This window comes from Mustela nigripes, chromosome 1 (assembly GCF_022355385.1).
Source record: "Mustela nigripes isolate SB6536 chromosome 1, MUSNIG.SB6536, whole genome shotgun sequence".
NCBI lineage: Eukaryota > Metazoa > Chordata > Mammalia > Carnivora > Mustelidae > Mustela > Mustela nigripes.
In genome coordinates, this window is record NC_081557.1 from 19960927 (window position 1) to 19975153 (window position 14227).

The 14227-nt window shown below is 60.4% G+C and overlaps 1 protein-coding gene across 1 annotated transcript in view; it reads left to right on the forward strand.

Annotated features, from left to right (window-relative positions):
• ABTB2 (ankyrin repeat and BTB domain containing 2) overlaps positions 1-13507 on the forward strand; it is a 174230-nt gene extending 160723 nt beyond the window's left edge. The window contains exons 9-17 of the mRNA XM_059405999.1: positions 328-463; positions 2363-2592; positions 3932-4110; positions 4447-4552; positions 4771-4873; positions 5356-5446; positions 9717-9785; positions 10360-10473; positions 11834-13507. Of these exons, the coding sequence (XP_059261982.1) occupies positions 328-463; positions 2363-2592; positions 3932-4110; positions 4447-4552; positions 4771-4873; positions 5356-5446; positions 9717-9785; positions 10360-10473; positions 11834-12031 (1226 nt within the window). The 3' untranslated portion in view covers positions 12032-13507. The remainder of the gene's footprint in view (positions 1-327; positions 464-2362; positions 2593-3931; positions 4111-4446; positions 4553-4770; positions 4874-5355; positions 5447-9716; positions 9786-10359; positions 10474-11833) is intronic.
• The last annotated feature ends 720 nt before the right edge of the window (positions 13508-14227 follow it).

Here is a 14227-nt window from a genome sequence, read left to right on the forward strand (position 1 = left end):
CGGGGGGGCGGGGGGGACGGACCCCACCGCGCCCCCCCCCCGGCGGCGGCCCCCCCCCCCGGGGGGTGCTCCGGCCGCCCCCCCCCCCGGCCCCCCCCCCCCCCCCGCCACACCAAGGGGTCCTCCCAGCTGGGGCAGCAGCCAGACTCGCGGCCACATGCCCAGGTCCCTGAAGCAAGCCCAAATACGCCTCCTTCTGGACCCCTGGGGACTCCCCCTCACCCTGTTCATCCTCCTTTCTATGGAGCTCGGGAACTGGATAGCAGCCCGGAGAGGCGCACGGTGACAGGGGCAGTGGTAGCACCCTCTGTCCGCCTTGCCTTCCAGGGAACTACGAGCTGGTCAGCTTGCTGCTGAGCCGAGGTGCTGACCCCCTACTCAGCATGCTCGAAGCCAATGGCATGGCCTCCTCCCTCCATGAGGACATGAACTGTTTCAGCCACTCGGCCGCCCATGGCCACAGGTATGCACCTGGGGTTCCTGTCCCATGTGATACAGGAGCATGAAGCAGCGTTTCAGGGGCCCAAGTCCCCCATGGGGAGCAGAAGAGCTAGAGATCTTTCTAGATGGGGGGGTCTGCGTGGAAGCCACCCAGAAAGAAGATACAGGTCCTCAAAGAACAGAGAGGCCTCCGATGTCGGAGAGACACTGACTGGGTGGTGGGGACGGCCCCCACCTCCTGGTGGAGCTGGGACTGCCACTGGGTCTCCCACTTCTTGTAGACTCTCCCCTGCACGCTCTGGCCCACCCTGGGGCCAGTCCCCTCCCATGCTTGTCCCCTCCTGTGTTCCCTGGGTAGTTATTTCCTGGGGCTCCCAGGGCCTCGCACAGCATATGCTTGCCCTGAAGAGCCTCCTGGTGGCTGTGTGGGAAATCACATCCCCCTCTGGGAGCAGATGGCAGACCTTGCTTTGTGGGAGCCAGGCCGGCCCAGGGGTGTGGCGGGGCGGGCAGCAGGCTATGACCAGAGCCATCCGGCAGCTCTGGAGCGGAGTAGGGGGCAGACGAAGACAAGAGAGGAGGTTATCAGAAGCCAGAAAGGGGGCCCGGAGGGAAGGGTGGGCTGGACAATGACTTCCTATTCTCCAACGCTGTTCTCAAAAGCAGTGCGCCTGCTGTGGCCTCCTCCCTAGAATGCTTTCTTCTCTGGCCTCTACTGATGCAGTCCCTGCTCAGCCACCAAAACTCACCCTCTCCTCCGCCCCCCAGGGCCATACTGCACACCCGTGCTCCTAGGCCTTTTCCCCCAGCGGCCCGTGGTTTCCCTATTGTAGCCTCTTCGCCCTGTGCAGACACGCTCTGTCCACACATCTGCTTCCCATTTCTCTCTCTGGAACATGGGATTTGGGGGGCAGGGGTGGTGGCCGGCTCACCTTCCCATACCAGTGCACGGCACAAGTGAGGCGCTCTGTAAGCTCGGTGAGCTAACAAGGCAACAGCAGGATAATCCTGGGTCTCTTGAGAGGGCCTCTGCCTGGTGCGGCGTGACCTCTGTCACAGACGAGGAGCCGGCTGGGCAGGGCTGCTGGGAGGAGGCTCAGCCCCCCCAGGTGACCTGTGGACCTGCCCCCCGCTGCAGCCATCCCAGGCCGCAGGATGTGACAGAATGAGGGGTACGGAGCCAGCCGTCCTGGGTCCACATTCCTGCCCCATGTGACCTTGAGTGCAACGCAGTCATCAGCCATGAGCGGTGGGATCCCGGGGCTCTCACAGGGTTAATGCAATGCCACGGTGCACGGGAATGTGCTCCGTCAAGTTCAGTATCCTCCACACGGGAGTCCATGTGACCGGCTTCTTGCCTTCAGCTCGTTGTTGTTTGTGGCAGGCCGGGAAACAAAGCATATGAACATGTCCTGGGTTTCAGACCCTTCCCGCAAGTACAGTTGACTGTCACCTCAAGGTTCTGCTACGTGTCAGGCTCTACATCCAATGCTGTCCATTGGCCTCCCGTTAACCCTGGAAGAGGGTGACATGGACACCCCACTCCACAGATGACAGAGCAGTCAGGGCACAGAGAGGCAGAGAAACCCATCTGAAATCACACAGCCAGGAGGGCAGGGCCGGCTTAGCCCCAAAGCGCATGACTAAGTAGTACCAGGATGGCGGTGACAGGGGCAGAGGTGTGTCTTGCCAGGGCCAGTCCCTCCGAACACCCCCCCTGCCTTGCTCAGGTGGCTACAGATGGAGGGTGCTGGGAGCCCCGGCCCAGCCTGCCTGGGAGGGGAAGGCTGTGAGCCCCTAGTGCCCACAGGTGGCCCACACCAGCCCATCGAGGCCACGGGGCTCAGGAGGGCAACTCTGGTGAGCACCGTCCATGGCGAGGACCTCAGGCACTCCCCCTCCATCATCCCCGGGCCTGCAGGAACGTCCTGAGGAAGCTCCTGACACAGCCCCAGCAGGCCAAAGCTGACGTCCTGTCCCTGGAGGAGATCCTGGCCGAGGGCGTGGAGGAGAGCGACACCTCCAGCCAGGGCAGCAGCAGCGAGGGGCCCGTGCGGCTGAGCCGGACCCGCACGAAAGCCCTGCAGGAGGCCATGTACTATAGCGCTGAGCACGGCTATGTGGACATCACCATGGAGCTGCGGGCACTGGGTGAGGCCCCACACACGTGCGCACACAAACACTCGACCACTCTCTAACAGACGGGAGGAGGGCTGGGCCCACAGGGGCAGACAGGCTACAGGGCAGACAGGCTACAGGGCAGACAGGCATCGGGCGGGACTCCATCTCCGTGGGCCTGACGGCGGCTGGCCGGGGCAGGAGAGGCCGGGAGCCTCAGCTGGTCCTCCATGGGGGTCCTCCTTGGAGTGCGTTGAGAGGGCATCGGCCCAGCCCTCCAGCTTCAGGCCCTTCCTCCTCCCTGGTGGGAGCTTTGCAGCCCCCAACCTGGGATGTGTGGCCCCCGGAACATCTGTGTCACTAGGAGTCAACATTTCTGGTCAGTTAGAGGCCAGTTTCTGGCCTTGTCCTGTGACATGGCCAGACTCGTTCGCTTCTCGGGTCTGTGAGTCTGTGGATGCTCCTGCCTTCAGGGAGGCCACTCAGACAGGCAGACCTGGGTGCAACCCAGCCGTTCCGCTGTCACTGATGCTGCAGAGTCTCGTCTAAGACCGTGACGTCCTGCAAGGCCCGGAGCCAGCTCTCCATGAGCTCTGCATGTCCTCTGCAGGAGGGCAGCTGGGCTTACTGTCCCAGCAGCCACCACACACACGTGCCCAGCCTGGGCCAGGGGACTGGAGGCCATACCTTCTTGCTGCCAGCCAGGCTCAGTGTTCCTCCCTGTAAGATGGGTGCATCATTCCTAGCTACAGACAGAACACCAAGGCTGCTAATGCTTCCTTCGTCATTGTGTCCCTGGGGAATGCCATCATCCTTTTTTTTTTTTTTTTTATTCCACAGTGAGGCTGGGGGGTAAGAAGCTATCTCTCTAATTACCAAGGAAATTACGAGCTTTTGTCATGACCTCCACAAAATAGTTTTAAGTTACTTTATGGCCCCACTGACACCCTCCAGGGAGCTAATACACAGTAATTACACACCACTGGATGCCAGTGCCCTGAGTGCTGGACAGGCGTGGGCCGGGGTGTCCGTGCTTGATAGGTCACCTGGCCAGCCCCCGTAATTGTTAGGTCTTCCCAGTAAGTAGTCGCGGGGCCCCACAAACAGTGGAGCTGGTGTGGCCCCAGGCTGAGCCGTCTGGGTGCCCTGTGCTCGGGCCGGAGCCATTCCCTTGCCTTATCTGATGGGCACCTGAAGTCCCCTCTGACCTCTCGGCAGGGCCAGTCGGGTCCGTGAAGCTCCCCTGCCCTGGCTCGAGAGCCCCTCGGCCTGAGGGAACCGGACGGGAGCCCACCTGAACAGGGGGTTGCTGTGCAGTGGGCTCGGGGGGTCCATGCGCCGCAGAGGTGACGACCGCCCGCCCTCCCGCCAGGCGTCCCCTGGAAGCTGCACGTGTGGATCGAGTCTCTGAGGACCTCCTTCTCCCAGTCGCGCTACTCGGTGGTGCAGAGCCTCCTGCGGGACTTCAGCTCCATCAAGGAGGAGGAGTACAACGAGGAGCTGGTGACCGAGGGCCTGCAGCTCATGTTTGACATCCTCAAGACCAGTAAAGTGAGTGACGTCAGCCGGTCCTCGCCCCGAGTGCCGGGCCAGCTGGGTACCCGGGCTGGCTGCGGCCAGACAGACGCAGGCCCCCTCCCACACACCCCGCACCCTGACTGCCGCAGCCTGGCTGCAGAGCCCCCGGGGGAGCTGTCGGGGCTGGAGCCTGGCCAGAGAAGCCACCTGGGGTCTCCGCGATGGGGGAACAGGCATCTCCCACCAGGCCAGATCCAGGAGGAGCAAAGGCCGGTGGCTGCTCCAAACCTTCAGAAAGGAGCCCACTGTGTCTGCTGCCATGGCCATGGCTGGCGGGCTCACCGCGCCTCTCTCTCCTCTGCCCGGCAGAATGACGCGGTCACCCAGCAGCTGGCCGCCATCTTCATGCACTGCTACGGCAGCAGCCCGGTGCCCAGCATCCCCGAGATCCGGAAGACCCTGCCTGCCAGGCTAGGTGAGGCTCACCCCGTGGCTACCCGCACCTCGTCCTTTCCAGGGGAAATCTGTTTCTCTCCCACAGATCTTGGTCTCCTGTTCCCCATTCTTGGCACCGAGGACCTGGCCCTAGTGTCTCTGTTCTTCCCCTTTATAGCCCCACCCTGGCCTCTCGGAATGCTTACCCAATCCCCCGGGGCGCCCTTGGTCATGTCTCTTATGTCCCTTTGGCCATAGATCCTCACTTTCTGAATAACAAGGAGATGTCCGACGTGACCTTCCTAGTGGAAGGAAAGCTGTTCTATGCACACAAGGTCCTGCTGGTGACAGCTTCTAACAGGTAGGCCGCCTCGGGAAACAGGCCCCAGCTTCGGCTCTGGATGGGCGGGGGAGGCTTCCGGTAGATGGGAGGACACACAGGTTCCTTAGAGGAGCCTCTGCCCTGCGGAGATGGGTCCGGTGGACAGGGGGCCGTAGGGGTGGGACCCAGAGCTCTCCAGGAGACGCGCTGCAGTAGCGTTCTTCCTAGTCGAGGTACTGCTTCTGATTATTAGAAAGTGTTCTGGAATGAAGAGTCACTTTTCAGGCCAGAGGCATCACAGTCACTGACGGGGGGCAGTGCGGACAGATCGGGGCCCAGCCTGGCTGTCAGCCCAGGATGATGTAAGCTGCCATTTGTGAGGATTATTTTGGGAGCTGCAGTAATTTTAAAAATGTCCCGTCTCCCGGTGACCAGTCGGGTGATGGATGGTGCCATTACTGCCCCGTGATGAAGTCAAAGTCATGTGCGAGACCCGCCTCGTTTCACCCCCTTTGCTCCAGGTTCAAGACGCTGATGACCAATAAATCAGAACAAGACGGCGACAGCGGCAAAACCATCGAGATCAGCGACATGAAGTACCACATTTTCCAGGTGTGTGAGCCTCCGTGCTGCTCCACACGTCTCAGGGCAGGGGTGGCCTCCCCCAGCACCCCCTGGCTTTGTCCGTCTCGGCTGGGAGGCAGCTGGGAGTTGGCCGTCTTGTTCTCCAACCCCCCTGCCTTCTGCGTTCACTCACTCCATTGTCGGCAGGAGCTTCCAGGTCTGTCCCCGGCCACAGTGGCCGTTCCGGCATGGGCTTACAGTTCAGAGCCTCGTTCACGAGTCCTGAGCTCTGACCGCTGGGTGAGGGGCTTGGGCAGACGGACGGAGACACGTGAGGCCCGGCACCCACCACGCATGCTTGTAGGAGCCCTCCTTCCTCAGGGTGGGCTCCCCACAGCACAGACTGCACGTCAGCCCCCCCGGCCCCCCCACATTTCAGCGGGCCCCCGGACGGCTGGCCCCCACACTCTGGGGAGCACGGTGTGGGCTGCACCAGTCCTGCCAAGCATCGGACCCCAGCCAGGCAGGCCAGGCAGAAAGAGCCAGCTGGGCCATCCTGGTTGTGGAAGACCAAGGTCAGGCTTTCGGTCCCTCAGCTTTAGAGAACTTCGGAGGTTGCGTGATAGACACTCCACAGGCTGGCCGCCAGTCGCAGCCAGAGAGTCTGGAGGGAGGAGGCTGGCTGGGATGTCAGCCGAGTCCCCACTGAGGGCACCTTTCTGAGAAGTGGCGACTCTAGGTCTCCAGCCTGTGCGGTGGGCCCCAGGCTTCAGGGACGACCCCCAGGGGCTGGGACTGAGGCCAGGGAGCAGCCAGTGTGGGGTCCAGGGTCGAGCCCTGCACAGGACAGCTTTGTGGCCTAGTGAGACGGTGAGACGGGTCACTGTCACAGGAGCACAGGGAGGAGCCATCGAAAATGACCTAGTTCCCCCCTCATGCGGTCTTCACCCACTTACTGTTAGCGTTTCATTGTCCCTGGACACCGTGGGTACAGCAGTAAACAGGACAAGGACCGGCCCTCTAGGAGATGGGACTCCGAGAGTGAGAGGTGTGGGGACAGCGCGGGGAGTGCAGGAAAGAGGAATCTAACCCCCAGCTACAGCGCCTCCGGGGTCTGGGGCCCCCAGCTGGCAGGGGCAAGCTCAGGCAGGAGAAAGTGCAGGCCAAACTCCAGAAGCAGAGACCACAACATGCTCCAGAAACGCCCTCTAGTCCAGTCTGCTGCCCTGAGAGCCATCGCAGGAACGGTTTGACCTTTAACCCTTTGACCTTTAACACAGGAATCTCCTGAAAAGTGCTGACCACTAGCACTTAGGCAGGCGTGGTTCCAAGCGCTTTGCCGCTGTTAAGCTTCGGAGCCCAGCACCATCCGAGGAGGGGTGGGTGTTATTCCCTGTGGGTAGATGAGTCAGAGGCACAGAGAAGTTGAGGGACTTGCCTGAGGTCACACAGCGAGAGTGACAGGGTCAGGATTCACACCCAGGCTGTGTGGAATGGCCCAGTTTGCATTTACAAAGCTCACGACCCCAGCCAGGGTGCCATGTAGGAGGCTGCAGAGAAATCCAGTTGCGTGATGAAGGTGAGGAGGGACGGAGGAAGGCGCATGGCAGGAGAGGGGACCGGCCCGGGGACTGACAGGGAAGAGGTGAGGCCCAGGGTCTGGCCGGGCAGCAGAGTGGGGCGTCTCCTCTTCCCCCTTTCCCCTCCCTTGATCCGAACTCCCTGGGCAGGCGGCAGCTCAAGAAATTCGTTTGGCTACGGAAGCCCAGTGTCTGGGTGAACTGGAACCTGAGGGGAGGGTCAGTCAGACGCAGGAGGGCAGTGCACGGGCGGCAGCAGGGCGTGTGCGCGCCCCCAGGGAACCACCGCCCCGGCGCTGCCACTGCCGGGCGAGGCCGCGCTTGCCCAGTGTGGGGGAGGCCCGTGCCAGAGCAGCCTCAGCCCCTTTGACGGCTTCTCGGAGCTGCGGGGAGAGTCCCCGGGAACATTAGATCCACCATCCACAGTGCCCACGGGCCTGGGAAATGTGGGCTCTGTGGCTTGAGAACTGCACCCCCACAGCAGAGCCCCGTGTCCGGGGCAGCCTCTAGATGCAGACTTCTGCTCTCTGGGCTGCTTGGAGCACTCGTCGGTCCTCCGCCGGAGCTTCCTGACAAAGCCTGCAGGGTTCAGAGCAGCCCCTGAGTAGCTCCCTGGCTTCCACAGCCCTGGGAGAGAGAGGGAGGGAGGGAAGGAAGTCGTCGTGATCTGCGCTTTCCAGAGGAGGAAACAGGCCCAAGGAGCTCTGAGCGCGGCCATCCAGGAGAAGGGTAATGCAAGCCGCCTGTGGAATGTAACATTTTGTAGTAGCCACAGAAACCTCGAAAAGGAAGTAGGCGAAATTAATTTGGATAATATATTATTTAACTCTTTATAGCCCAGATATTACCTGCAGTCAATATAAAAAATAATGACCTATCTTACGTCTTTTTCATACTAAGTTTTTGAAATCCACTGTGTATCTGACACAGCACATCTCTATTCAGACCAGTCTTACTTCAAATGCTTGAAAGTTACACTTGACCAGTGGCTGTGGCATTAGTGCTAGTCGAGACACTTGCCAAGGTCACTGCCAACTAAACCCAGGCCTGTGAGGAACAGCCCTGCTGGTCTTATCTGGCTTGACCCCAGTCCTATCCGTGCAGTGTCTGCAGCCTTCCTGCATTTGGGTTCCTGGGTTCCTATTCAGCCCAGAAGCAAACTGTGCTTTCCCTCTGCAGCTGATCCCGTCCAGGCCTTGCCCAGGGCCAGGGGCAGCCTGCTGGGAGGCCTATGACTCCCGTCATGCCTGGGGGCTGCCGGGCTGGGTAAAACCCATCTATCCAGGCCTGCCGGCCACCCAGTTCCCTCAAAAAGATTCCGAGGGAGCAGTTCTGGTCTGACTTCCGTGGATTAATACTCATTCAGGTGACCTCAGGGAGCTCCAGGGGCCACCGTGGGCTGCACCTTGTCCAAACCAGCTCCTGAAGGTGGAGGCTGGGAAGGGGAGCTGCACCCCTGCTTCCCCTCTTGCTGAGGGGCTGCCCTGAGGCCCTTAGCCTCTGATCCTGGGAGCTCGTGCCTGCCCACCCACTCCACTCCCAGCCCCAGGCCAGGGGCTTTTGCCCTGGCTCATCCAAGGCTCTGAGCCCAGCCCAGAAGGTGGTGGAAAAGCCCAGGCCTGGGGCCCCCCGAGGCACACGCCTCCTGGAGGGGCAGACGCGTAACGCAGAGCACCCTGTATGTGCTCCAGCAGGGGCTATGGAAGGCCTGTAGTGCCCACCAATCTGTAGTTGGGGGTTGGATGAAGGTCTCAGGCACAGACCCTGAGCCTGGACAGACTGGCCAGGCCATCTCCACACCCCCATGCCCCCGGGATTGGGCTCCTTTCCCTAGACCCTCTGGTGCCTCTTGTAGCCCGGGGGCCGTGCTGCTAACAGAGCCCAACTGTGCGGGCTGGAGCTGTGTTTACTTGCACACTTGCCAGCTCCTCGCTGGGGCGGGTTCTGCAGCCAGCCAGTGCGAACCGCTTTTCTTTTTCCAGCGGGGAACTTCCTGGACTCCAGCGTGATGGCAGAGCTCGTAACTTAGACCTCAGCAAAACCAAATGTCGTTCCCCACTCCTGGGCTACCTCTTTTGATATCCTGGGCCCTCTGTTCCCAGAAGCCCCGGGCAGGTCAGGGCCGGGTGGCCAGGTGACCTCTGGAGCAGATTCCAACCCCAGCTCTGGGCCTGCTGTCCAAGGGAACAAATCCAGGGGTGGGGGTAGGGAGAGACAGGGTCTGGCTCTCACCTCCACATTGGAGTCCCAGCACAGACAGGAAAGTTGGAAGCAGCTTCTGAGCACAGTTCCCCCCTGCCCCAGGCCCATGTTTAAAGTGTAGGTGAGAGAAATGCACAGTGTGTGGCCTGGGGGTCTGGTGCCGGGATCAGGAGACTGGAGTGACTCAAGCCATGCTGCCTACCCGCCCCCCGAGCCTCGGTTTCCCCATCTGTGAATAGTACCTTCCCTTCTGGGCTCCCAGGGCTGTCCTGAGGATCAGAATAGAGCCACCGCCTGGAAGGAGGCCTGTCCTACACGCAGGCAACCAGGAGGGAGAATCTCTGGACTGACTTCTCGAAACTGCACAGACACAAACTGTAGCTTCAGGGAGTTGGGGGAGGTGTGTGTGTCCCCCTATGGAGGGATGGAGGGCACAGCCCGGCCCAAGGCGAAGAGTGGCCCTCTGCTGGGAGCAGATAAAGACATGGGACTCGTGGGTCCATTTGGTGTTCACGTGGGGCCTCTTCCTGCCGCAGATGATGATGCAGTATCTGTACTACGGAGGGACAGAAGCCTTGGACATCCCAGCCGCTGACATCCTGGAGGTGAGGCCTCCGCGCTGGGGAGAGGACTGGGAGCCCGTGTGCCCTGTGCCCTGTGCCCAGCTGCTGGCACTCAGGGACCGGGCATTTGGAGAGCCGAGAGGGGAGGCGGCCTCTTCCAGGACCTTCCCTGCTGGTCCTTTCTCTTCCTGTGACAGGAAGGGCCTTTTGCCCACCCACCTTCTGGGCCAGGCCTGGGGGAGGGGGCAGAGCCAGTGGGAGGAAGGGCTTTGGTGTGGGGCCCAGCGGGATCAAAGGCAGCCCAGCCTCCCACTCACCTCCTCACCGCTTAGAAAACGACCCCATGCCAGTCGCGACACAGAGCGGCTCTGTGTCAGGATTCCCATCCAGTGTCTGTCCCCCGTCCTGTGCCTTCCAAAGTGTCCCAGCAAGTACCTAGGTGACCTAGAACAGAAAGAATCAGTCCTCGGACTTGACCTGCGGAGGCAGGCAGGGCCCCGAGGATTAGGAGAAACCAGGGCCTGTGGCACGCTGCCCGGAGCAGCTTTCTGTTCCCCCATGCCTGGGCCACAGGCCTGGCTGCCCACATCCAAGGCCACGTCTGCCTCCCCACCAGCTGCTGTCGGCTGCCAGCCTGTTCCAGCTGGATGCCCTGCAGAGACACTGCGAGATCCTGTGCTCTCAGACCCTCAGCGTGGAGAGTGCCGTGAACACCTACAAGTATGCCAAGGTGAGCGCCACGCTGCCTGCTGCCTCCCGGGGGCTCCGCTCCTCTGGGGCCTCAGCTGCAGCTGCCTCGGGAAGGACTGGACGGGGGTGAGCAGTGCTCCCCGCAGCTGGGGAGGCGGGCTTCCCAGGCTGGGGGGCCTGGGCCAAAGGGCTAAGCTTCCCCGTGTTAGATCACTTCCTTAGGTTCCTCCTTGATTTTTTTCCCCAACCTGTTCTTGTGACCTTACCCCCTCGGTGCACAGTACAGCCACTGGCTCAGGTGCTCGTGCTCAAAACTTGGGAGCACTGCCCCCAAACTGCCCCATCTTGGCTGGCTCCCTCCCTGTGAGCACATCAGCAGTGAGTCTACTCTCTTCCATGTCCGCTGTGCCCACCCTGCCCCAAGCCACCCAGCCTCCCCTCTCCAGACCATGACCTGGGCCTGGCCTCACCCTCTTGGCTGTCACCCTGCAGGCTCCAGGGTCTTTGACAAAGACGGTCACTCCTCTACTTAAAGCCTCCCTCCCATGAAGCTTCCTCTGCGGGCAGGCTAAATATCACACTGGCCGGCCCCTTAGGACCCTTCCCACATCTCTTCACCTGCCCCGTGGCTTTCTTAGCTCCTGCCACAGCCCCTGACTCACCATGAGGCACCTGCCACTGTCCCCACAGCGCTGCCCACCAGCTGCTGTGACCTTCCCTGCTTCTCTGGCTTCTGTGTCTCCCAAAGTAGAACCATCAGCTCTAAGCATACTGCAGGGACCTCGCCCCAGAACTTGGTGTCTGAGGCCTGGCCCGGAGTGGACACTTGGTATTTGTTGAGTTAGAATCTTTTTTTTTTTTTTTTTTTAAGATTTTACTTGTTTATTTGACAGACAGAGATTACAAGTAGACAGAGAGGCAGGCAGAGAGAGAGAGAGGGAAGCAGGCTCCCCGCTGAGCAGAGAGCCCGATGCGGGACTCGATCCCAGGACCCTGGGATCATGACCTGAGCCGAAGGCAGCGGCCCAACCCACTGAGCCACCCAGGCGCCCCTGTTGAGTTAGAATCTTAACTGAGCATCCACTGGGTGAACTGCTCGGGTGCCGGGCTCGGGTTGGGCTCCCCGTCCCCGGCATTGCTAAGGGAGCTTCTGCTCCCACAAGGACAGCCGCCCTTCAGTAATCGCAGCAGTGGGAAGCAGGCAAAGAAAACAATGGCACCAAGAACGGTGATGTTCCTGATGGTGGAGCTGGGATTTGAGCCCAGATTAGTCTCATCCAGGGGAGAAAATTATGGAAGGAGTCCAGATAAGGGGAAAGCCCCCGGCCCCTGGGCGACATGTGGGGACGGGGTGGGGCTGTGGAAAGGCCGCAGCTCTCACACTCCCTCTCCCCTCCCAGATCCACAACGCCCCTGAACTGGCCCTGTTCTGTGAAGGCTTCTTCCTCAAGCACATGAAGGCCCTGCTAGAGCAGGACTCCTTCCGGCAGCTCATCTACGGCCGCAACAGCAAGGTGCAGGGCCTGGACCCCCTGCAGGACCTGCAGAGCACCCTGGCCGAGCGCCTTCACTCGGTCTACATCACCTCCCGGGTCTGAGGGCGGAGGCAGCACAGCAGGGCTGCACACCCCCTGGCCGAGGCTCTGGCTCTAGGCGTTCCTGGGGGGTGGGAGCAGGTGCTAATGGGGGCGTTGGAACAAGTACATACCTGGGGCCTGAGGACGGGTCGGGGCCCCGCTGCGGGGGTGGGATGGGGGCACTGGTTGTAGGCCTCTTTGGAGCCAGGCTCATGGGACTCAGTGTCCCCCCTTTCTGCAGATCTTCCCTCTGGCATCGATCTGTCCTTGGGCAGGTAGATGTGCTCCGAGCCCTCCTGTCACTGGGCAGCGCCACCTTCAGCCCCTCTGCCCCGGGGCGGTTTGCTTGATGAGCGATGGGCAGACAAGGCCAAAAGGCAGCCCCTCCCTCCAACCCCCACACTGTTTGCACCTTGGGGGCCACCATGTACTCACCCTCACGTGCCCCTTCTCCTCTCCTGGAGGTCTTCGGCTGATCCTGATTCACCTCTGCTTGAAACAGGCTGACCATGCCTTCCAGGCTCTGACCACTCACAATCCCAAGGCCTCCCCAAGCCCAGACTGTCCCAGTGAGGGCCCTTGGGGGTGTGGGCATCCTGATGAAGGGAGAGAACACACACTCGGGGCCCCAGGCCACTTCATGCAGAAACTGCTCTTTTTTTCCCTCAAGGTCACATCAGAAAGGTTGCCCAAATCTCTGAACTTCTTCCTCAAGGCTGTGCCTTTGTGATGTGAGCCTTCCAGGGTCTGAAAATCCCTGCCCAGAGGGTCACTTAGAGCTGGATTTTCTTTGATGTCTAGGCCTACAGAGGCCCTCCTTCGGGGGAGCACACCCCTGCTCCATTAGTGTGAAAAGGCAGTTCCCCAGCTGATGCCCACGGACTTCCTGGCTGAGCCAAGGGCGGCGTGGGGTGCACAGGGTGAAATGGGCGAGCCTGCTGGCCTCAGCTTTTGTTGCTGCTGCTTTTAGAGGCCAATCCTGAACCCCCAGCCTAGAGTTAGGCTGCCCCGGGGGCTCAGGAAGCAGGGCACTAGTTGTGGGAACTGCGGGTCCAGGTTAGAAGGGGTGGGGCAGTGGGGCGAGCCGAGGACCTGCTGCAGCTGTCCTGCCTGCCGCAGGCCCGTAGCCCCAGGCTTTCCCAGGTGGAGCCGAGCATCAGGCAGGACGCCTGTCGTATTTATGGACCAGACACTGGGGGAGCATCTGGACGGCTTGTTCTGGGTCGAGCCTTCTCTGGGCTGTCTGGCTGCACCTTCGAAACTATTTATTCACCGAGAGCCCTGGCGCTTCAGGAGGCGTCACTTTGGTTACCTTGAAAAGCCCCCAGAGGCTTACAATCTTGGAAAATATTTTTGACTAGCTGCTTGAGCTGGATGTACAAAGGAATAGGCGTTATTTTATTGCTGTAATATTGTATGATACTGTAACTATACATTAATGTCACTTATTGTAAATGTACCATGGTTTTATTAACAATAAACACTTGTTAACAATGACCTTGGTCTTGTCACTCCTGCTAGAAGGTTGCTCAGACCTGGGCTAACTCCTTGGTTACTCAGGCCTCCAGCCCCTCCAGCTACAACTACCCTGCACCCTGCCCCCGTGCACGTGCCACACACACACACACTCACACACACATACTCTTCACCCAGAACCTGAGCCTGGAGCTGGCCCTTGTTGGGTCCTACTTTTCCTCTTCTGCCAAACAAGGTAGCTGAGGATCTAAAATCCTTCTCCTGTGTTTAATACTTATATGCCATTTATGAGGACAGAAAAGGGGTTTGTGTGGAGTGATGGGAGCCCCTGCCAGGAGTCAGATGGTTGTCAGGGGCTTTTCTGGTCTTCTAGGAGCCCAGGCCACCCCCAGAGCCCTCATGTGGGAACTACTACTAGGGCTGTCTTAAAGTCTGCAATTCTTGTGTGGTCCAAACCTGTGTGGCTGGTGAGGTGGAGGCTGGGCCTTCTCTCCCTGGTGAGGGGGCACCTGTCCCTCAGTGACTTGCCTCTGGGCCCAGCTGAGCCCAAGCTGTTCTGTGCCATCTGGTAATGGAGAGAGGATAGTTAGCTGGTGACTCGGGCCCAAGGGTCTTCTGGGATGGGTTATAGTTTGTTTCGGGTACGAAGTCCAGGCAGAAAGAAAGGCTTTTTAAATGTTTGCTACATGAGGCGGGAAAATGTCTACAGTCGCTAGAAACACTGACCTGGGTGGCTGTGGT